This window comes from Balearica regulorum, chromosome 1 (assembly GCF_011004875.1).
Source record: "Balearica regulorum gibbericeps isolate bBalReg1 chromosome 1, bBalReg1.pri, whole genome shotgun sequence".
Classification (NCBI taxonomy): Eukaryota; Metazoa; Chordata; class Aves; order Gruiformes; family Gruidae; genus Balearica; species Balearica regulorum.
Genome location: NC_046184.1, coordinates 74,603,129 through 74,627,972, shown reverse-complemented (window position 1 = coordinate 74,627,972; position 24,844 = coordinate 74,603,129). Strand labels below are relative to the sequence as shown.

At 40.8% G+C, this 24,844-nt stretch overlaps 1 protein-coding gene across 21 annotated transcripts in view; it reads right to left on the bottom strand.

Moving 5' to 3' along the window:
- The window catches only part of ABCC9 (ATP binding cassette subfamily C member 9), a 76,298-nt gene extending 53,242 nt beyond the window's left edge, over positions 1-23,056 (bottom strand). For 5 of the 21 annotated variants that reach the window (XM_075758692.1, XM_075758644.1, XM_075758707.1 and 2 more), the window contains exons 1-7: positions 20,648-20,789; positions 12,235-12,400; positions 9,152-9,293; positions 8,683-8,804; positions 7,416-7,582; positions 6,484-6,726; positions 1,302-1,496 (exon numbers count right to left, since the gene is read on the bottom strand). In XM_075758692.1, coding sequence (XP_075614807.1) covers positions 1,302-1,496; positions 6,484-6,726; positions 7,416-7,582; positions 8,683-8,804; positions 9,152-9,293; positions 12,235-12,379 — 1,014 coding nt within the window. In that variant the 5' untranslated portion in view covers positions 12,380-12,400; positions 20,648-20,789. Of the gene's footprint in view, positions 1-1,301; positions 1,497-6,483; positions 6,727-7,415; positions 7,583-8,682; positions 8,805-9,151; positions 9,294-12,234; positions 12,401-13,957; positions 14,033-19,208; positions 19,235-20,647; positions 21,044-22,989 lie in introns of those variants that run through there. The other 16 variants (XM_075758717.1, XM_075758763.1, XM_075758790.1 and 13 more) reach the window with 9 other exon arrangements.
- Between the last annotated feature and the right edge of the window lie 1,788 nt (positions 23,057-24,844).

Sequence of the window (24,844 nt, the reverse complement as noted above, 5' to 3'; positions counted from 1 at the left end):
TTCAGCCAATGTGGATTAAAACTTTAAAAACCCCACAACTAAAACCATTAGACTGAAGAGTACAAAAGATAAAGGAAGCAGACAAGGTACAGTATGCTAAATTTGAGATCCAGAAATGATAATTTTCAAGCTAAAATACCTTGTTTGTTCAACATGCAACAAAAAAAAAACCCAAACAACCATTTCTGAGGCAAAATATGCACTTTGCCTTTTAACTCTGTGGCTCAAATCCAACACGTAGAGGTTCAAGGATGATAAAGAGTTTTATCTGATAAGCTGCACAATTAAACTCTCCTTCTTTGGTGCAATGGCTGAATTCAGACCCTCAGTCAAGGAAATGAATGTTGGGAGCAAGCAGCCAAGGAGAAGATGTTTGGATAGTGATGATAGTCAAATGCTTTATCTGGAGGGGAAAATCTTATTCCATTACATACCTATCTGCTCATTCAAATACAAAACACTCACTGCATAAAGTGTATGGAGATGTTTCTGTATCAGAAGACAGATGTAGGAAAATTTCTTCATCATGTCTTCTCTGCTGTCAGCTAGTAAATTAATTTTACCTGTATCTTTTCACTAGTTACTAATAAATTCTTTTTCTGATGATAGAAAATGTTCTGTATCAGAGGCTTCCTCAATGCTTAGAGGTGGTCTCTGAAAGTTCAGTCTGGGTGAAACTTGAAATGACCTGTGAACTAGCATCTTTTGTGCAACCCTAGTATCAGGAGTGCCATTGAATAAAATGGGTGATTTTCAACTTCTCACATGCACCAATGCATTTCATCACAGAAACAAGCAGCATAATATCAGCGAGTGACAATTCCAACTCTTGGCTTCCTAGTGGAAAACAGATTGCAGAGAGCTCAAACCTGTCAACGAACTACAAATGGACAGATGGACAGAAATTAAGCAAAATTCCCAGACTCATCCTTGCTGGATGCCTCACTGAGGCACCACCAGCGAGTGTCCTGCCTGAAATGAGGAGGCAGGGTTGAAGAGGACCAGAAAAGCTGTTCCTTCTCCCCAGAACTGCAGGGATGACTCCACCAAGAGGCAGACAGCTGGGCAACTGGGGGAAGCCTGCACTACCTGTGTTGCATTCATATCAAAGACTTCCACTGCTCAGGCTTATAACTTGACTGTCTCTCACAAAAAAATACTCAATTTGGTTGAAAGAAACAATGAAATAATACAATGATGATCATAGATGTGTAAAAGCATGCAGCCAGATGTATTAAATACCTGATATGAATCTAGAACTAATACCAAACACAGTTTTTAAATCCATGTTGCCAGGTTACCTTTTCTGTTATATTTGTATTATTGGTTGTATTCTGGAAGCCCTGGACAATGCCAGAAATGCACAATGGCCCAGCAAAACCCAGCAAGTCAGCCAAGTAACGGAATGTGCTGCTGAGAAGAATTGGTCGTCCAAAAGCACTGTACATGGCTAACCATATGGAGGGACTCCGATTGGGCTGGTCTGCTACCTTTTTCTGGAAAACAAAGAAACAGGTATCAATGTACCAAGAAGCAGCCTCCCTGGCTGTATACAGCAACTTCCATTTCATTCCTGTCTGCATGCCTAAACGGTTCCTGAAGGGTGTTTTGGAGTAGATGAGAGAGCAAAAATGCTGTAGATATCAACAGATTTCAGACGTTCTTCACAGCAAATTCAAATTCTGCCTCCTCTGGGTAGCTGTGGTTCCTCAGCCTCTAAATCCTAACACTTTTCTGAACCTGTGAACACAGGAATGCAAACACAGATTAATTGTACTGGCACGTAGCCATCACTCCTTGTCCCATGTGCGCTCAGGAAAAGGTCTGATCTTTCAAGCCCTTGCTCATATGGGTTATCTTGACTTTCACGGTAGCTGTGAAACCACTTGATCCAGTAAAGGCTTCTGATGTGAGAAAGAGATTGAAGGAAAAAACATGGACAGACATCTGCAAGAATATAGTTTAATTTATCTGGATTTTTTGTGTCTCTTGGATGCCTTCCAGGAAGACACACTTCAGCCAATCACTAATTACTAGGCTTAAAAAGGTGAAAGTAACAGGCTATTTTGAGAGGAAAGGTTAAATCGACTAAGGGTCCTTTCTAGCCTTCAGTTCTGTGAATCTATGCATTATCACATCTCTTGCCCAAAAACACCAACCAGCAGATATTGCTGTATCTAGTCAGAGGAGTTCTGGTATTTCTGAGGTCCTTCAATCTAAAGAAGAAAGATTTTTATTTAACAGATCCATGGTCTGCAGAGTGCTTCCTTGCACTTCAGGCAGCAGCTTTTGACACTTTAAAAAAGCATCTGTCATTTTTCAAGTAGCACAGATGCCTGCAAGTTGTGACCCAAGCCAAGCCCTCTTGAGTGTTCACAGAGACATCTTAACTATAGCCCAGTAATAACAACCCCCCGCCCCAGCAAATTAACCAAAGAAAAGCGAGTATGCCTGTCCCCTGCCTGGCTGCCTCAAGTCTTTTTTTTTTTTTTTTTTTTTGCCTCTTTTCTTGTTTTTTCCTTTTATGCCACTTCAACAGTGAGATAGAATATGTGCACGGTGCCAAAAATGTACAAGTGTATGGGAGGCCAGATAGCCGCTTACTAGCTTCTAGAGATTACACCAGGCTGGTCATACCCAATGCCAAGAAGCTCACTACAGAGAAATGAGCAGCACTGGGACAAATTAGAGCTTACACTTCAGAAAGTGGTAAGACTGAAACTGCTTCTTCTGATGAGGGAAAGAACACAAGAGCTTCATGTGAGGTTCCCAGACCAAAGGCTCTGAATTTGTTGCCTAATGGGCTTTCAGCTAGACTGCACTACAGGGCTACTGCCATCCTCCTCAAATAAACGATATGCACTTTAACAGCTTGATAGGAGCTAAGCTAACTTCATAGGAAAACACATCTGCCATCTTTTGGAAAAAGTTGCACATACTATTCTCAGCATTCAATTAATGGTAAATTTGGTAAACGGCAATGGTAAGTCCTAATTTCTTTAATAAGATTTTACTATTTCAATAGCCATTTTCACTGCTACCACAATTCACATAATTGTCATAATTACATGAAATCTATTTACCTTTCATTGGAAAAAAATACTAATTAAATTAAATTATCTAATAATCTCTATTGCTAAACACAGTTGTTTCTTCTTTTTTAATCAGGACTTCAAATTAGCTGAAGTATCTAATGGGGAGGGGGAAAGAAGAGCGGATTTTTCTTCTAATCTTCTGCTCTTTTCCAGAATGGTTCTTGAAGCCCAGTGTTATGGGCTTGCATATAGTATGTTGTATGTGCCAACCCTACCCTTTATTTAGGAGCTGAAGGATGATCTGTCAATCACCATTCATTATAGTTCTCTGATGACCACTGACATGTTTCAGTAAATCTACAATTGAAAGTTTGGCCAAGGTCATAAGAATTGAATAAAAAGCTCTGTCTGGACTTTCTGCATCAGAAAAGCATGATTACCATGATGATTATTTTCTGCAGTTTTCCAGTCCCTTTAAGCCTCTGTGGCTTGGGAAGCCACCCGAAGCCAAGAGCTTCTCCTCCTGGGCACAGGAGGTTGGAAGGCCGTACTTTCCTTTTGGAAGGTGAGAAAAAGAATCTTAAGACTTAATGTTAAAAATGATCCAGTTACAGAAAAGGAGGGGAATAAAGGCAGAGAAGAGTTGCAGCAACACAAATGTGAGCTTAACCAGTTTACGCAACTACGCATCTTGGTGCCTTGTTTAAATTTGCAAGGGTTACTTTTGTTGGTATGGTTGGTAGCGTTTGTTGTCGTGTGAATTACCAGGCTGGATCACTGCTCTGACCTGTGGCACTTGTCTAGGTTTTTCTTGTCTTTGTCTAAAAGAATGTCAATCACTAGTTATTTAGCCTTGTATTGTGTTGGTTTATATTACTTAATATTATAATAAAATTATTGATACCTGACTTTAAAATTCTATAAAACACCATGTAGCATGAAAGCGATATTAAAATTAAATTACTTGATGCTTTGAATAATTACTTATAACTAAAGAATTTTCAGTAGTGACTGTATTCATAATACTAAGAACTGCTTGATGAAAATTTGAAAATGCAAAAAAGCACAGAACAGAATAATGAATTCAGATTTGTCACTGAGAAGTGGTAGCTTAGATCTCATGTGCCATTGGGCAAAAAAGTCAGAAGAATTCTATCTAAATAATTGAATATGGCTTTCAGGACTTCTCCAATGAAATCAAAGAAAACAAGAAAAGGTTCCATCCACTGTTCACAGACTTCATGTTTAATCAAGTAGCAATATGCTATTTTAGCAGAATATAGCAGCCATTAAAAGACCCTCTAGTTTACATTCCTGTATGCTTGGACACAGGTTTGGAAAACAGTGAATTTGAGCCATCAAAATTTAACCTGACTCATTTCCCGTGTGCTATTGTTTGGTAGAGAAGTTCACCTGGTTTCAGTTTTCACAGCATGCAGAAGGGCTAGCAAGACAACATCACGTGAGCTATCTCAAAGGCATTTTACAATACAGAGTATGCATGGTCATGTTCAGCATCTTTCATCAAGGCGTGATAAGAAGGGTTTGGAAAGGAACAGAAGCCTTCCTTCTGCAGGGCCATGGGGCACGGCTGAGATCAGTTATCTCCAGGCATAGGCGGGGGTAACCCCACTTAATCCAGAGGATGCTGGGGGGCTCCCCTCACCAGCTACAGAAGATTAGCGTAAAATACACCCTGGCAACAGAGATAGTGACATATCATCTCTTCCACATTGCAGACCACACTTCAACCTGAAGAATTTTCCTAACTCTGTGGCTGTTTTCTGGGCCAACCATGCACAAACCAAAACATTTCTCCGTGGGAGTGAACTGCAGTGAGTTCCACTGCCTGGCTCTTTGCGTTGGTTTTAGCCCTTTGGTTTACTTTATCTATGAAGTATCAGTTTATTTTAGGGTTACAGCCTGGTTTCAAATATTAGCACAAATGTGCTAGAGGCTGTGGTAATCTCAAGACTTTAAACAATTACGGAAACAAAAAAATCCGATGTTAGCCAGCTTTATAAATGTGGGTGCATGTAGCTGCATGGGTACATTTATGCAAGTCTTCATATGCACATGACGCATGCCGAGGGAAGTTACCCACTGAATGTCTGTGCTCATGCACATGAGCAACAGCACACTTAACTTGCCTTTTGGCATCTGAACCGCATATTTGTGCAGGCACACACAGTATCTGCAGATGTAAATGAATTACAGACAAATTCTTGCACCCAGTCATCACGCCTGTCATTAAGAATGGCACAAAGACTCAGATCCTTGGAGTGTGTAGGTGCCTAAGACTCTTTGGTCTCTTTAAGTGAGATTTAGGCACCAAATGCTTCTTTAAGGAGCTGGCCTAAGGGATGCACTTCTCCTCTGCTATGAAAAGATCAGGCCCAATGACTCAGTAGTTTTCTGCTTCAAGCAGAAGGGTCTTGGTCTCTAGTACTGTAAGCATTGACTACAAAAGGAAAGAGAAGCAACCTGAATCTATTAAAACAGAAACAATTGTCCTGATTATGGTTTCGTGTCAGAGGGCACAGAAAGGAGTCTGCAGCTCCGTCAGTTGCTGGGAGCAGAGCTGCTTCTCCCGGCTGCCCCTCGTATTGCATTTCTCAACCGTGCACGGCTTGGAAACACGTTTATCTGGTGTGTGCAGGAAAGGGATTTATACGTGCTACATTTTCCAAAGTGGCCTCTCAATGCCTGTATTCTCTCTGTTTATGCTTGCGAATTGAAATATATGTACAAATCAGGGAGGCAGGCTCTCGAATCTTTTCTCTCCTTTCTTCAAAACAAAGTATTTTCTTTTTTTTGGCAGAAATCACCAACTTTCAGCACAAATGAAATGCCACAGTTTTGCCTAAATGCATCCAGAAGTTTCTCCGGAAACTCCTGCCCTACCCAGTGAGTTTGCCCAGCCATGGTTTTTCTACTGGGTCTGGCTGGGATGGAGTTAATTTTCTTCATAGCAGCCTGTATGGTGCTGTGTTCTGGATTGGTGACTAAAACACCATTGACAAGACACCAGTGTTTTGGCTATTCTTGATGTGTGGTTTTGGCTATTTCTCTTTCTGGAAAAAAAAAAAAGAGGATGAGTGTTTCCAGCTGAAACTATGGACACAATGTCTTCTAATTTAAGATGCTGTCATAAGTAGCTAAGATTTAAACAAAGCTTTCACTTCTAAAATGAAATCTAGCAACTGATCAGTCTGTTATGGTTTTAGTTTCCAGTTGCTCTCAATCTGGCAACTCTCCCTTGCTGTAAATTCACTTAAAATCAAACAGCAACCATTGGATTGGAACTTCCTTAGCCATGCTTCACCTTGGAACAAACAGTCCTAAGTTAAAAATTCCTAAAACTAAGGTTTTATAGAAGCACCAAAAAAAAAAAAAAATTACACTGTAATTTCTAAGGCCAAAGAGTGACATGAATATCTTTGGTTACCTTTTGTTCCTCATACGCTTCTTTGAGACAAACGTAATTTGTCAGTGCTCTCATTGCAATTGGAAGCTTTCCAATTGCCTTCAGGTCCACAGGTTTCTTGTGAGCAGATATAATAAGAGTGTTCATCCACCAGTAAGTCGCCTTTGAGAGCAAATTGACAAATGGCTGAAGAAACCTCACCCCCAGGTCCTGTAGATCCTCTGGTGGCTTTACTTTCTGAGGGTTCATGAAAAATACATATCTCTGGAGAGGAGAAAATAGACAGCATGTGTTCAGGAATTAATTATCTTATTAACGGCAATGTTTAGAAAAAAATATGCATAATATGACTACAGTGTCAAATTTGTATTTAAAGGTAATTATACATTGAATTTAAATATAATTTGGATTTAAATAGGAGCATTTTCATTTCAACAGCATAATTGGCAAGAAATTGAACAATATGGGATGTGGACACAGCTCTGTAACCTACCAGTACCACCTATCTCTAGCTGAACAACAAAAAAAAGAATTCTTGGGATATAATTATATTTTAAATTATCACGGGTAAGAACGTATGCTAACTTATACATTCACTACATATATAGTTTATCTGCATTAACACAGCATATACTGCATAGATCACATAAACACACACATATACCCTTACATGCACAAATACGCATCTGTATCTATCTATACAAACATGTAGGCACTCTGTGTGTATACATATACACAGGCACACACACATACCACATCCAGGGACACATCAAGGACATACATTTTAAAGAGATACCAGGTCCCCTTGATTTCTATAGAATTAACCAGACATTTACAGCTAAGCTAAACTTGGGCCTAAACTTGACGCGAGCCAGTGTCTGGGACTAAAGACCCATCTTCATCCCTCAGATACTACTGATATCTTCTCAGATCCTGATAAAGAAATCACATACCCTAACTCGAATGACATTGATCTCCACAGCCATCAGCAGCCCATAGAGAATGACCATAATTCCAGTGATGCAGAAACGCAGCTGAGAAAAAGGCACGCCGTCTTGGCAGTATCTGACAAGCTTGATTGTTTTGGTGACGAAGGCCATTATCCAGTAAAGAAAGAGAGCTGTAAAACAGGTCCACATGCATAATTAAAAAAAAAAACAACAAAAAAACCCAAAACAAAATTAGCTATAACAGTGCTGCAGAAGTATTAGCCTTCTCAAACAGAAAAAAAGGCCTTAATTCAATGCAAGCATGGTGATCCTCTGTATCACCAGCCTGCAGGCTGGCACAGTGTCATGTCAGCCCAAGTCAGGAACTCGGGTTTGAGAGATTTGCATTGCACTTTCTTTTCCCAGGTCACTATTTTCTTTCCGGGGCCACCACCTTTCAAAGAGATCCATAATGGTGGGTTTTCACACAATTACAAAAGTCCATTGAAGATAATCTGAAGGGGAATATTGTAATTGAAATGAAGAAAAAGTCACTTAACTTGACAAATATCATGTCGCCTCTTTGAAAAAGCAGAGTGCATTGCAGGTAAGCTCATTTTGAAAAAGAGTTCATTTAATTTAGTTATATCGTTCATCCTGGTTCGTATCCGTCAATGGCTACTTCAGGTTGTTGAGTTATAGGTAATTCAGATTGTATACTTCTATGAAACATTATACTGCAATGTCTAGTCAAATTCTTCTGACCATCTCCTGACTGAGACAGATATCATGAATACCAGGTAGCATTTAATTTCATAAAAGTAAACCTTCTCCCCCCACCTTTGGAAAAAATTAGAGGTGGAATTCATCATTAAACTGGGGAATCTCACAATCAACAGCAATGGATGCTGAGAAACAACAGCCATCTGCACAGGATGGTTTGTGATCAGATTATTACTAAAAGTGGCCTTTTAAAATAGCCTTTTTGAGTGAAAACAAGTTTTTGCCTCAAAAAAAAAGCAGTGTTAAAAAATACATAAAAGCTTATGCTATAAATACAATAGGCATACTATGCTTTTCCTTTTGTGATAATTTTTTAAAATAGTTTTCAGTGTGTAGCTTATAAAAGGTACAATAACTCCTACCATAATACTAGTATGAAGAACAGAGAATTATTCCTCTCTCTTTTAATATTCTCATGCATTTCACCATCCTCTTCAATCTAAGCAAGCTGAATTTGGCTGAACTACTGGGTTTTGTAAGAGTACATAAATATCAGACTTAGACTTACCCAACAGCAACTTTGGAAAGTTAGATGTTTCAATATTATGGTAATAGACTATGGATACAGTGGCAGCCACAAATCCCATTATAGCTGGTAGAAAGAGATGCAAATGGCGAGATTTCATTTGTCTGAAAATAAATAAGGTATAAATTAGTGAATTTGTTGTCTTTTTTCACCATTGTTATATTCCTAGGTGTTCTGCTAATCTATTTAAGAGGACAAATATAACTTTCCTAGACACAAAAAAGATTTTTTCCATATGAATTCTTTAACTTGTCAATATTTACTTACCACTGTAGTTTGAGAGGAGAATAACAATGTGCTAAGAACAATTGTTCCACCTTCATCCCATTAAAGTACAGACAGTTCATTGTTTTTAGGGAAAAACCTCTTACACCTTACTAGCCAGCCTGTCACACATCATCAGTATACATTAATGAATGCAATTAGCTATCCACCAAACACTGTTACTTACGTATCAGAAACTATGCCCTCTGCTATTTCACACACATGTACGAACAGAAGGGTGAACGTCAGGATCCACCGCAGGTTGTGTCCAGGGAAATGCAGCCAGGTATTGTGGTGAATCTGGACTTTGGAGCTTTGGCTTCCCCAGCCTGGGAAATAATACCAATGAAAGAGGAAAGTTATCACACAGCCAGCCAGTGAGTGACCTGGTTATCAATTCCTTGCTCTAATCCACAGGTCACACTTAATAGTATATAATCAACACAAACAAACTTACAAGACTATGGGGGGTTGTTGTTACTAATAAGATGACCCAGGAGTGTCTGAGTTGCCATGTAGCCCCCCATAATTTAGATCTGATCCTGTAGACAACAGGTCAACAGACTTCCCAAAAAGAAGAGGTCCCCGGCCAAGAACAAAGATGAGAAAACCAAAAGAAAGATCTCAGAGTCTCACCCTTGCACAACAGGGACTGACAGATCTTAAGTGATGGTGCCATCATGTCTTTCCCAGTCACAGACAAGAGTGGGAGAAGTTTCCAACTGATATAAAAGTTGCATCCTCCCATGAGGCCTCAAAGAGATATATTTAATTCAAACAAATAAAAATTCTTTACTGTGAGGGTGCTGAGGCACTGGAACAGGTTGCCCAGAGAAGTTGTGGATGCCCCATCCCTGGAAGTGTTCAAGGCCAGGTTGGATGGGGCTTTGGGCAACCTGGTCTAGTGGAGGGTGTCCCTGCCCGCAGCAGGGGGGTTGGAACTAGATGATCTTTGAGGTCCCTTCCAACCCAAACCATTCTATGATTCTATGATTCTATGATTCTATCCTTTTCAGTCAAGATCCTCTCTGAAGCCAGCAACCTGGCAAGAAGTAGGACACCAAGGACCTGATGGATGTGACAGGGCTGGGGGGAGCAGAGGACTGACCAGATGTTAGCCTCTCATGATGGCAAGTCTTGTCACGCATGTTGCTTTGTCCTCTGTCCCTTCCCACCCTGGTACAGGGCTGTCCTGAGTCAGTCAGCCCAAATGGCTGTACATGTCCCTCTTACTGTAAGGCAGCTCCTGGAATTACCCAACAGGGTTACCAAAGCCCATACAGAATCCCAAGAACAGCACATTTTGGGGAAGTAAAGAAACCAAACAAAAGAAACCAAAACTAAAACCAAAGAAGTTTAATTAGGGTAGTGAGCGTTGCACCTGTTTCTTTCAGTAACTGCAGAACTGAGTTTAAAATCCAGGACATGCTTTTGATATATAAGGATGCAGCATCTCATCATGCCTAGAGGCTCATCAGGTGACTCCAAAACACATAAAACAGAGCTCAGGTTTATTAATTCTTGGAAACTCTCAGAATTTCACTGATTCATCCTTGTTTAATATGCAAAGTGCTGCAGAAACAACATATTCTATCTTCTCTGTATCTATCTCAAACATTTTCTATAGTTTCCTGAGATTTTCCTAATGAAATGTGGCTTTCTTTTGCCTTGCTCTATCTTTGTCTCTTCCAAGCTGCTTTTCATTTTTCTTTCCTCTTTGGCCATACTTCTACACAAACACGGTTCATCATCAATTTTTGGTTTTGGAGTCAGTCAGTACTGTGGACTCCCATTGGCTTTTAATGCTCTGTTCAACAACTATTTGTCCTGATAATCAAGGTACAAAATTACATATATACCATACAATTTAAACTATTACCTTTTTTTCCTAAAATTATTAGAAAATAGAAGGAATTTTCAGTGGCTGCAATGCTATTTCAAAACTGATTGGCTAATACCTGTAAAATATTAAAGCAGTCTGCTACCACTTGATGCATAACACAGAATGTTGTAAAAGATTATCTCTGCCCCCAGACCTTGCACTGAGTTTCCATCAAACACTTCTGCAGAAAGCCCTGTAATTCAAGGATGACTTGCATCTCATCTCAAAGAAAGATCCAGCACTGACATAAAGATCCAGCACTGTTGGAGAGAGGCCTCCATAATTCTCGGGATTTTTTCAGAGTCTTTATTGTTTTGTTAGAACTTGTTTCTTATTCCTTTGCATAATTATATAATTAGTTTTCAATCACTGGATATTGTTATACTTTTGATTGCTAGGTCCTGAGCGTCTTAGCCCACAGGTTCCTGGAGCCTATTATTCAATCACTTCAGAGTCTTTTTGCATAATGGCAGTCCTTAAATCTCTAGTTCAAATATAGTCCCAAATTCAAATCTTCCTCGTGGAAGAAATTTATTACTATGTGTATACACAACACCAGGAAGGTAGCATGGATGAATTCACATGCCATTTCTCGTGCAGTTGTCAGGAGAATATTTATTTTTATTAATACTTATTGCCTTTTCGATGGTTATTCAAATCTCTTTATGTCCTACGATCAGTTAGAATGTCACTGTTTGACAGCTCTGAAAAAGTATTACAATGTATTTATTTCATCACTGCAAATAAATGGGATAAAGAGACAACTATAGAGAAAAAGTATCATTAGAGTACTAGTTTAGATGGTTTTTTTAACAAGAATATGTAAGTTAGAGACACCCCACTCTCCTAAATTCTTCAAGAGATTTATCATTTCTTATTTTCATTCCTCTGGAAAAAGATTATCTCCTTTCCTCTACTTCTGTTTACAAAAGTTTGCAGACGAAGGATTTACTCTGTGTTAAAAGTTTCCTACACTTTTCCTAGCCTTAGATCCAAGTTGCTCAGTTTGGATATTCTCTGAACTTCACATAACTTGAAGGAAATTCAGACCCACTGTCCTAAGTCTTCTAATATCTAATAATAGCTAAGGTTGCAAGTTGCCAATTTCATATCTGAAGAAAACTTCTCCAGAGAGAAGTTTCAAAGCATTTGGATCTGATTTCTCTGGTTCTCATCCATCTTTTCATGCTGCTTAGCTCAGATTTATATCGAAAATTCGCAGCATTTCAAGTGGGTTGGCTTCGGGTCCTCTAGGTCAAGCCATTCTGTCTCTTCTTTTTTAAAATGAATAAATAGAAAGCATCCAACGGTTTGCACCACAGGCCTCCAAGCACATATAAACATGACTGAGTGTAAATACATGCCCAAGTGTTTGTGGAATAACTCACCAATGAACAAAATTGGGAAGGTGATAAATAGCAAGAAGACATGGGGAACCAAGTTGAGGGCATCCACAAAGCAGACATTCCTTAGGACACCAGCACTGATGTTGTAGGCTGAAGCATTGTCATTACCACAAAATGCGAGCCTCATCGCTTCCAGAAGGTCTGACTACTACAAAAAAGAGACATGTTGAAGCAATGGTTGACTACCAAGACTACTAGCATTCCTTTTAGCTAAACACAAAATAACCAAAATAAAGAGATACAGATGGAGCACACTGAACAACCCATACAGAATAATTTAGTTGCATTTTGAAAATGCTTTTGGGCCCCATCAATTATAAGCACATTAGAATGAAGGCTGTGTTTATATTAAATGTACTATTTAGTACATATTCATTAAATACACTATGCAATGTTTTCTAGTGTTCATTTTATGCACAAATGTTATGCTGCAAGTTCTTTATGAGAATATAAAGAAAGAACAAGAAACTTTTGGAAAAAAAATATTTTCTTTCTCATAAGAAAAGTCAAATGCACATAAGCTGACTCCTGTGTGTGACTGCTTCTTTGATGAGCCAACATTCTCCGTTCAACATCTCTGCTCATACGATTCGTTGCACTGCATTCTCAGTGCAAGCTCTGAACCTTTGATATTTGTGATTTGGTAGCTTTGCATTCACTGATATGTTGTATTTCTTCATTGTCCTGTAGAACAATGGTCACATACACTAGTCATTACAGATAATGGCCAAACTCTTAATCAAAGTAGATTGTATTGAAGATTGCATAGGCAGTAAATCAGCATTTATGTTTGATCCTGCAAGTTCTTATGCACATGCTTAGCTTCATCTAAGCAGTTCTCTGGCTTCCATGATTTCTTATGAGGTTATCTTCTATGATATCTTAAGAGATTATGAGCACCAAGATAAGCTCATGCATTCGTGCTTGCAGAGTGGGTGCCATAGTATGACTCAGAGTTATGGCCAGCTTCTGTTTTTTATCAACATGTGTATGGTTTATTTATTCATTCTTCTTTATAGGGAGATGAAACAAGATTGCAACCAAAATGTTTCCTTGCTGGTTTCTTTTCCTGAGACTTATACGCAGCAACATAGTGCTGTAGAATAGGTTGTATAAACTCATTCGCTCACATCTTTTTTCCCAGATTTTCACGCTAAAATGGAAAGAATTCAGCAAAGTATATGTATACTTTGGTGAATGCATCTTTCTGCAACAACAGTAGCATTAATGAGTTTTGCAGTATCAGAACAATACAGACATGCAAATAATGCATGAACAGTTTTTTAAAAAGTTAGTTGAATGGGAAGAAAAAAGCTTTCCTTCTTTCTGCAAATAGTTCAGATTAGTTCTAAGAGCCTAGTTGTTTAAAGAAGCTAAGCATAACAAGGTAAGCATAAACTACTCAAGTACTCCCTTAGAGGAAAAAGAAACATACAGATCTTCAAAAGAATAGAGTTCAAAGAGGCACTTTGAACCTCTGCTAAACCCCCGTTTTGCTTTTAACTAACTTTATGCTGGATCTGAAAAGCATAATCCATATTGAAATATATCAGTGAAATTTGTAAAGGAGTTCAATTTAAAAGAATGTGACAAATGTAGTCCCTTTTCCAAACATATCAGCAATTTACGGTCTGAGATTTGCCAGAAGCATAACTCAGAGTCATACGGTGGACCACATCCTGCAAAAATGCATGCATGTACTTACTGTGGTGCAAAAGCTGATGGGCAACCCACTCAATCTTCAGCAGAACACAATTGAATGGAGAGTGTGGCCCATTGTCTATAATGAATAGATTGATATGACCACTATCATTCAATTATTTTATTTTTACATAAATATATATTCATACATGCACATGACTAGTAACATGAAAGAAACATTATGTTAATATGAATTATTTCTGAATAGACTGAGGAGTTATTAGCAAAACAAATATGGAACTTTTCAAAAAACTACAGAGAGAGTCTTTGTTTTTAATTTGTAAAAGTTTGACATGTCTCCTTTAAGAAAAACATAATTGTAATGATAATCTCTTGAAAATCAGAAGCGTTGTTTCCTCATTTTTATCAAAGGTCAGAAGTCCAAGGGAGTTCTGCTGGGAATTTTCCTCCCTTTCCCACAAATACAACTCTTTTCTGAGACAGCCTAAGATGCTATTGTGGTCTAGTGGTTGGATTGGTACTGAAAGACAGGAGGATCCTGGGTTCAAATGAGCACTGAATCATTGACTTCCAGTGTAGCTTTTGGCTTCTAGACAAAAATAAATCTGGGAGAAAGGATTAAAACCGTGTCCAAGAGAAGCTAAGGGAACTGTTGGGTTTTTTCCATTTTTCTGGAAGGGAAACAGAATATAGGCAGTAGACATTCCCATGGAAGAAACGACTATTAACTGCATGGAGAGTGCTATCTGCTAGCTAGGGCCTACCGTCAGTTTGTAGAAGTTTCATATCACACCTCAAAGAATAGTCTCTAAAAGCTCTTAAGAAAGATGCATCTTTCAAGAATCACATCTGCATCTTCACAAGAATTTGTGCTGTGCCCAGTTTCGTGATGGAGTATGTCCAATAACACACTCGTGAAACCAACTGTCTTTTGCACGTTGGCAGGGCTGAAGAAAGAATCTTGTCCCATTGTTAATACTGATGTATAGAGACGATGCCCATCATATTGCTGATGATTTTCAAGAGCGGGTATAAGTAGCCTATTCACAATACTTTTGTTACAGGCTTGTTTCAAAAAAAGACGTAGAAATTTATTGTCTTATCTTCAAATGAGAGAGAAAATCAAAGAGCCTATGTTGGTTAGTTTGTTAAAAAAACCAACCAGAAAATAAAAAGGATTTCATTGCCATGAAATGAGATAGGTTAACTGACAATAAATTCCTATGTTTTTAAATCAGAAAACACTTTATCATTGATCAGCACATCCAGTGACCATGTTTATTAATCCTTCACAGGCTTGAAGTCTATCAAAACATTCTGATCAGTGTCATAATGCTGTGTTGACCCACTGCAGCTTATGATTTGGCCTCATAGGACGCTCACCTTCCCTTTTTAGCTGCACCCACTTCAGGACACACATCTAGTACAGTATGGCACTGATAGGGAATAGAAAAGAACTGTAGAATCATTAATAGTCCAGCGATCCTTCCATCCTTCCTCCCTCCCTTCCTTTCTTCCACCCATTTGTCCATCACCACTGTGCTAGAAATGAACTGTGACTGAAGGTGGAGGACTCATGTTCTGCACCTGTTGATGTATGCCAACTTTCACAGACACTTTCTGAAGTTTACACAGACAGACTGCTAGTAGTTCTCTGTATCTTCAAGAGTGGCGTATGAAAATACACTGCAGTACATTAGAGCTCTAAGAAATCATTTTATCTCCAGTGTGCCTCACAGGGAGCAAGAAACCACTCCATCACTCCCTTCCCATCCACTTCTGGTGCAGAAGGCAAATCCGATATACCGTCCACAGTTTTGCCAATGTGACCCAAACCACTGGACCTTGCTCTGTTTTTTTGGAAAACTTACATACATAGGAGGCTCTGGAGATGCACTGATGCACGGGCCCACCACCCCAGGCATAAAACATGTCATGTAGTTTCTACTTCTTCGCTCAAGTTTCACAGATAGAGGAAATATATTGGATGAAATTTTACTGACATGTAAGGGAGGATGCTTTGCATTTACAGTCAATGCGAGTGAGACTCCCGTTTGGTTTAAAGCTGAAAATAGCCATTACTTTCTGCTGCATCAGGGCATGCCTGCCCAAGCTTATTTTCATTGGCCTCAAGGTTTAACAAGATGTGTTCATTTCCAAAGAAGGACAGAAAGAAAAGCCCCTAAGGCAGAAGAACAAGTCCTTGATTTCTCTAGACAGTATGGGGTGTTTTACAACAATGCTTGTGCAGCTCCACCAACATTAACAGGAGTTGGACCATGACAGGTTTCCAGATGCAATTGCTCATCCAAGGAAACACTGTAGCCTTCAGTCTTCTTCAAAGGAAAATTTGATAATACAATGGAAAAATTTCTTCTGCCCACACTCGGACCCCATGCTTGCAAAGTTCAGCATACCTACAGATGAACACATTCTTAGGGCTGCAAACAGTGCAAGTAGCACCTTCAAAAGCTTCAGAGTAATTTGAGAGTCTAAGCTGAATTTTCAAACAGTATTTCAGTATTGGGAGTTAAGGCTAAAGAGATCCTTAATAATTCTGAAAAATGTAAAGAGTTTTAAAAGGTCTCAGCTATAGTGAGTTTTAATGAATCCCAGTTTTGAAAATTTTCACTCAGAAAACTGAGCCTGGAAATGAAGACAGTGTGGAAGATCTTGACTGCAGATAACCAACAAAAGGCAGAGTGAAAAGGCACTATTCCATCCTCTTCTGTAAAACCGTAAGATTTCACTTCATGAAACAAAAATGTGAAATGGAATAATAACAAATTTAGAAAAAACACAAAGAATTGCAGGTGTGCTTACCATTGTAACTCATCAAAAACTGCAGCTGGGTTTAGAAAGGAAGATGGAACAATTTTATGACTGATCGCTGACCAAATTTGGATCCCTTAATAATACTTAAACTATTCTTCCATTGGCTTTAACTCTTCTCATAAGGCAATGCTGGGCTTCAGTCAGAACTAGATCTATAGAGAGGTGAATAGAAGTCTCTTGCCCACGTGGGGAAGTGCTGTTTGTTTCATACAGTGCTGAGCATTGTGCAAGTACATAATTAAACACACTGAAGACTTTTTATATTTTTCCCAACCACAACAGTCTAACCTTGTAACAAACAGTCACGCTGAAGATCTTTGAATTAGCCCTAAGCAAGTCAGAATACAGAGTTGATTCAAGGTTTCCCACAGTGTAGCCAAAGGTGATTTTCTCCTTACCAAAGATGAGGAGACAGACATTTTAGGCCACAGTAAGCATGCAGGGAGAGATCGAAGAGGAAAAACTGGGCTGCAGAGCCACACTAGGAGAGTTGAAGAGACTTCCATTGTTAAGGGATGGCAGAGAGAAAAGCAGTGATTGCTGCAACTCAGAAGGTTATCCCATTCCCTAGCAGCAGTTGCCTTTCTACACCTGCCCAGACCCCTTCCTTGGTAGCACCAGCCAGAGCACAAGGCTGGGCTTCCTGGAACTGTTCATAGATGAATTAAGCAGCAAAGCCAGATGGTTTTACCATCCCCAGCCGTCTGCTGCTTTAGGCAGCTGCCTGCTTCACTGTAGGCTACACAGTCTAGTGGAGAGCCATGCAAATATTATTTCAGTCTTAGAATTAATGGTTGTATATCACCATGGTGCTGTTCCCAAGATAAGAAGCCCTGCTCACAGCAAGCTTGGGGTTGGTGCTAAGTTGTTGGAGCTGCCATACTTCAATTCCAAAGTTAGCTCATGCAGGACTAGCTGAAGGACCCATGGGGCATAACAGCAGAGAAATGTCCGCTAATGTCTTAGCAAATCTAAGTATCCCAAAGGAAGGGATAGCCACTGGAAAGCACAAAGGCCTCTTCTCATATGGATTGCCAAGCACAAGTTCAGGTTGGAAACTTTGGAGCTGAAGGCTTCTTTACAGGCAGATGGCTTTGTCTAACAAACAGCAATGTCTGCAAAAAAATGGGAGCGGTCCGACTGCCACGTTAAAACAATAAAATGCATAACCCAAATGTGAATATTCAGGAGAGAACAGGTGAAAGGATAGTAAGTTGTTTTGAAATTTCTGGTCATCTGAAGTTATTGTCCACTATTTCTCACCAGGTAGTAGCAGCCTTCCAGAATAACTGTTGAGATCCTTGTATACTCATTTAAAAAGACAATGTTATTCATAGTCATTACAAAAAATGGCTTTCTTAGACATAATCTCTCTTTCTGTTGAATATAGTAGGTCACCAAATTATGCTGGGGTGATTACACCAAAGTGAGTACATTATAACAGATTTGCTTTTCTTATTACAGCAAGAATTTTATACTTTTTAATAATGTTGCCAAGCATACTAGGTTTAACCTAGTGTTTCAGTCAGGGGAAGTGCAGTGATGTGATAAAGATCTTCCGATAACAAGCACATGCTATCTGAGGGTACCAGCTACATTCAGCACCCTAACAGGGGTGCCAAACCCCAGGGAATTTTTCATTTTAGCACTTGTAGGCTGGAAGACCTTTGTCCTTCAAAGTTACAGACAAATTCCTCATTTTAACTTCAGTCTTTACAAACTCTAGAACTGGTCAGAAATTTTCAGAGGTGTTTTTTCTTTCTCCCTTTGAAAATGGACTTTGCTGAGCAGTCAGCTACAAGCTAAAGCCACGAGCAAAATTTCACAGAAGAGGGGAATGGAAAGAACAATCAGGGGGATGGGCCCATGACGGTGCCAGTGGAAGGCAAGTTTCAGCTCTCCTTTACATCATTTGGGAATCTGATTCCCTGATGGTTTACTCTAATGAGGATGTGAACTAGCTAAAAAAAAAGTATGTCCTTTAAGCATTTAAATTTTCATTCTAAAATCCCCATCACTGGCAAGTTGAGACTTTCTGGGTTTGGGTTAAGGTGTGCTGACATTGTTATAATATAATGAAAAGAAATCAGTACAGAAGAGATTCAGGAATAAATACTCACTGTGAATAAGAAAAGGGATTTGGGAAGAAGAACAAAAAAAAGGACAAAGTTGTAAACATTAATATGATGTAGCATTGAACCTAAACACTTACAAATCTCATTTTAACAAGCATAAATGGGAATTCTCAAGGCACCAAGCCAGTTCCTGAGATATATTTTCCATAAGCAATTGTGAAGAAGACAATGGGAAAATAGCAGATAATTCAAATTTCCATAAAAATTATGAGAACATTCTCACCAACTGCAAAACTGTAAGAATTCTAATTAAAGATATTTTAGTTACCTTAGGGTCTTTTAAAGTGCACTTAAAAGTCTTCATATTCAAGAGTTTCATCTTACCTGAATTATCACTCTGTTCAGCATGCTCTGCAAGATACTTATGACTATAAAGAAAAGAGTATAAATACAGTCCTCAGGTGGACCTTGTATGGGGGGAAATAAGAATATTTTGAAAAATATTTATTTCAGTAGTTCTCTTGCCTATATTAAAAAACAAAACAAAACCCCCCAAACAAACAAAAAGCCCCACCACAACAATAGCTGCACTTCCTAATTGAAATCAGTTTGCAGAGCATACTTGGGTCTCAGTTCAGATTTTTTTTTTTTTTCTTACATATAATGTGCATTATATGCCCATATATGCATATATACATGTGTGTATATATATACGTGTATGCATACAGATGCAGGATAGAGAAAGTACTCAGAGTTTTACAATAGTAGTTAGTTCTTCTGAATAATTAAGTCATTACAAAAGCAAGAATTTGTCTTTCTTTCTTGAATTTCACAGAGAATATTTTAACTATGTTCAAATTATGAATTTATAGGTTTGGATAGGCACACTGGAAGGCCTAACCCTGAATTTTGCCACCGATTTTAGGTTAGTGCTCTGAATCTCTTTCCTTTCTAGGTATAAACCTACTAGTTTGTTCTTCTCACCTTCCTAAAAGCACTGGACCTAATGCAACCTATGTGATCTATAGTCTATGCATTATTTGCAAAGAGTTCTGCTAAGGTAATGGCAAAAAGTGCTGCCCCTTTAAAATCTATTTTATCAAAAATGATCCTGTTCAAGACAGCATTTTCCTTTTTATTCCGATTTAAGCTGTGACCACCTATTCCAGACAGACCCCGCTTCCTTGCTAAGCACTGTGCCAGTTACCTCGGGCCTTAAGGTGATGAATTACCTCTGCTACTTGTCAGCATTCACATGGCTCACTGGCATATACCAGCAGCCCGATCCAAACGTTACTGAAGTCAATGCAAAGAATCTCATTGACTTTAGTAGGGTTTTTGGATCAGGCTCCAAACACAGAGAAAATCACAACAGCAGTGGTGCTAAACAGGCTACTGGCACTGAAAAGCATTTCACACAAACATCTGCAGTGGTCTCACACACATGTAATACATTGCTTTTCTTCTGGTTTGGTAAGCTTCTTAACACAATGCGATTTCCAACATCAGCGTGCTACGCTGCCTGCTGTAAAACCTTCGACTTCACATGCCAAGACAGGACAGTTTAAAAAAAGAAATGTAACCCTGTGAACAGCAGCAAAGAAAACATCAGCAGGAGGGGACGGTAAAGGCTGAGAATGCCTGTGAATGGAAAAGGAAAAGGAAAAAGAGATTGGAGTTGTAATCCCAGGAAAGAACAAGGAGCAGCCCTGTCCCACAGATATAAAGGGAAGGAGGAGGAGGTGGTTAGTGGGAGATAATGGGGGAGGGTCATCGCATGCCCCGTTTGGTTGCTGAATGTTAGATCAAGCTCTGTAGCTTACCTTTGTAAACACAAAACCAAAATACCAACCCAAATTGTCACTCGGTTGTGCTATGTGATCAATATCATCCCGATGGCAGGATTTTCCTCCACTTAGTGAAGCCGCTCCAAGCCCTGGAGTGGATTATTTTTAGGCTGGTGATGGGAAGATCAGCTGCTGCCTCCTATCGAGTTTCCAAAGTGCACAAACTCTTCTTGTCTTTCTCAATACGCTGAAGGGGGCAGGAAACTGGGAAGAGACAGGCAAGAAAAAAGCACCAATTTTTCGCCTCCTGAAGCTACAGTCCCCTGGGATTTCTTCTGCTTGCTTTTATTTTCATTTTTCCCTCACTGGAGTAGTAAGATTGCAAGAGGCTGCGTTACAGCGCACGGACTATTATCAGATGGTTATTCTGAAGTAATTGATTTTGACAAGGTAGACTAAGTTTTGGCAGGCTTGGGGAGCCTCGGCTTTGGAATTCTTTTGAATTAATCTTGGATAATTTGAATTTGACAGCGTAATTTTGCACGTCTTCCATCACCTTGAGCAGAAGAGAAAAGAGAAGTCTACTCAGATATTTTACTTTACCCTAGATCCCTCCAGACATTTCTGCTTAAAATACAGACCCACTTTTTGATCACACTTTTGACCACACAGATCTGTTTCTTTTGAAACAGATTTTTAAAACTTGAAATAAATTTCAAAAATAACTTGAATGCTCACACCAGGAATATCATTTTCAATACAATAGCCCTTACTGACAAGGGATAATATTTTTTGGCTGCAAAATACATTGTATATCTCTACTTAGCGAGAAAGAAGTCCCGAGAGAGCCTACATGCAGTCAGTTTGCTCATTTTCCTTCAGTGCCACCAAACCAAGATACACCAAGGTTCAGTTTGCCATCACGACAGTTTCACTTGAGTCCTACAACTCGAGGCCACAAATAGCAGAGATCCAGGACTTGGTGGTGCATCACAGGGCACGTGGTAGCACAGGGTGGTTTTGGGCACAGCTGTTCAGTCGTTAGGTACCAGAGCTGGAGGCCCTTGGGACAGAATTTGCTTAGACCTTGCAGAACCCAGGGGTTGCAGCTAGATTGCTAGAGAGTAAATGGTTGCCAATGGATTGCGGTCAAAGATGTTTTCATGCCATGGAAGGGATTACAGTGAACTCTGAGCTGAGAATGTAGTCGGACGGATGAGGCCAGACACTGGCAGGACTCAGCAAAATCTCAGCAAACCCAGCTTGTTCCTTTTTCTGTGATGTTTCTTACCTTATGATTGTAGGGATAAGAAAGCGGAAACCTCAGATCTAGAGAAAATTAGCGCCTTTTGTTATCTCCCATTGACTTGAAACATCAATACAGCATTACATTGAGCAACTGAGACAGTCCTCCATGGCACTTGAAATGTTTTACTTGTATTTACATTTTTTCTCTTTTTTTTCCTTCCCTTTCATGTATTAAAGCTCAATGTTTTAGAAAAAAAAAAGACCATGGATTGAAAGCTTCTCAGTTCTGCTATATATCTATGTTTCATTAAAGAAAATAAAATCTTTAACTCATTTAATCATCATCTAAAATAGCACTGTCATGGGATGTTTCTGAAAATATGTAATTTCATACACATAGATGTATATACATTAAACATATGTATAATTTCAGACAGAAGTGAGTAGTATTTATGGTCACAATTTTCTTTACCAAAACATGAAAATATGGTTCACTGTCATTCAGCTCTGTCATTTCTACCATGTTGTTTAAACAGGAAGGAAAAAAAGAACGTAAAAATGATAAAATGAATGTGGAAGCAACCAGCATGTTTCATTTTGCTGTTTCTAAATGAAATGCTTCAGCTAAAATGTTTTGAAATGCATTTTTAAAAGGATTAAGAAAAACGAAATCTCTAAAATGTCAGAACACATTCTGCTCTGCTCTGAAATGATCTTTTATATCTGGGATTTTCAATTTGGCGGGGGGGGGGGGGGAGCAATAACGGGAATTCAAAATGTTTCAGTGTATGTTTGGACCTGTAAGTGAATGGAAAAAACCACAGGCCGATTCTCAGGTATCCCCACGTACAGTACGTCACCAATTTTCCCACGTCACCCTCCAGCAGACAAGCGCTCCGTTACCGACATCTCCCGAAGCCGGAGCTGCTTCGGTGCCGGCGGTGCAGAACCGAACCGGGCACCGGCACCGCCAGCAACGCGGCGGGCGGCCCCGGGCCGGGGGCAGCTGCTCGGGGGCGACGCTCGGCGGCCGGCGCGGCGACACGGCCGGGGAGGGATGCGCCACCCGCCCCGTCCCACCCCCGCCCGCCGAGGGCCCCGGCCCCGCCGCTCCCCCGCCGGGCACTCACCGCGCCGCGCCGGGGCTCCCTCCTGGGGCAGGTGGCCCCGCCGCCCGGGAGGGAGGCGCGGGCGGCTTAGGGCGGCGGGGGCACCCCCCTGGAGGCGGCAGGTCCACCCGCCGCGCCCCCGCTTGTCCCCGGGGATGGGGAGCGGGCGTACGTGGCCGTGGCGGATGGGCAGCTTAAAGACAGAAGCTGCTTCGCCTGATGGCTGGAGGGAGAGCAAAAAATTCTGAGCGGATCTTAACGGAACCGCTGAGTTTTGGCTCCTTGCTCCGAGGCAGGCGAAATCCACGGCCCAGCTGGCAATGATTTCCATGCTGTTGTAGGCTTCCATCAGCTTGACCGGCTAACCCCAAAGGGACCTAAATGGTGGAGGAACAGCGGGAGAGGAAAATGGTTTTAATAAATCAGCAAGCTCACTACCCTGGACTTCAGGAGAGCAGACTTTGGCCTCTTCAGGGGTCCGCTTGGTAGAATACCATGGGACAAAGCCCTGGAAGGAAGAGGGGCCCGGGACAGCTGGCTAATATTCAAGGGTCACCTCCTCCATGCTCAGGAGCGATGCATCCCAACAAAGAGGAAGTCAAGCAAAAACACCAAGAGGCCCCCATGGATGAACAAGGAGTTCCTGGGCAAAGTCAAACAAAAACCCGAAACCTACAGAGGGTGGAAGCATGGGCAGGTAGCCTGGGAGAAATACAGAGAAACTGTTCAAGCAGCCAGGGATCAGGTTAGGAAAGCCAAAGCCCTGATAGGAATTAGTGTGGCCAGGAATGTCAAGGACAACAAGAAAAGCTTCTATAGGAATGTCAGTGATAAAAGGAGGACGAGGGAAAATGTGGGTCCCCTCCGGAATGAAATGGGTGACCCGGTTACCCAGGATATGGAGAAGGCTGAGGTACTCAACGACTTCGTTGCCTCAGTCTTCACTGGTAAATGCTTGAGCCACACTGCCCAGGTCACAGAAGGCAGGGACTGGGAGAATGCAGAACCGGCCACCGTAGGAGAAGATCGGGTTTGAGAATATCTGAGGAACCTGAAGGTGCACAAGTCCATGGGACCTGAGGAGTTGCATCCGCGGGTCTTGAGGGAACTGGCGGATGAAGTGGCCAGGCCACTCTCCATCATATTTGAGAAGTCCTGGCAGTCTGGCGAAGTTCCTGCCGACTGGAGGAGGGGGAACATAACCCCCATTTTTAAGAAGGGTAAAAAGGAAGACCCGGGGAACTACAGGCCGGTAGATTATGGAGCACACCTTCCTGGAGACCATGCTCAAGCAAATGGAAAATAAGGAGGTGATTGGTGACAGCCAACATGGCTTCACTAAGGGCAAATCGTGCCTGACAAACTTGGTGGCCTTCTATGATGGGGTTACAGCGTTGGTGGATAAGGGAAGGGCAACTGACGTCATCTACCTGGACTTGTGCAAGGCATTTGACACTGTCCCGCACAACACCCTTGTCTCTAAATTGGAGAGACATGGATTCGATGGATGGACCGCGCGGTGGATAAGGAATTGGCTGGATGGTCGCACTCAAAGAGTTGTGGTCAACGGCTCAATGTCCAAGTGGAGAACTGTGACGAGTGGTGTTCCTCAGGGGTCGGTACTGGGACGAGCACTGTTCAACATCTTTGTCGGCGACATGTACAATGGGATCGAGTGTACTCTCAGCAAGTTTGCCGATGACACCAAGCTGTGTGGTGGGGTCGACATGCTGGAGGGAAGGGATGCCATCCGGAGGGACCTTGACAGGCTGGAGAAGTGGGCCTGTGCAAACCGCATGAAGTTCAACAAGGCCAAGTGCAAGGTCCTGCATGTGGGTCGGCGCAATCCCAAGCACAGCTATAGGCTGGGCAAGGA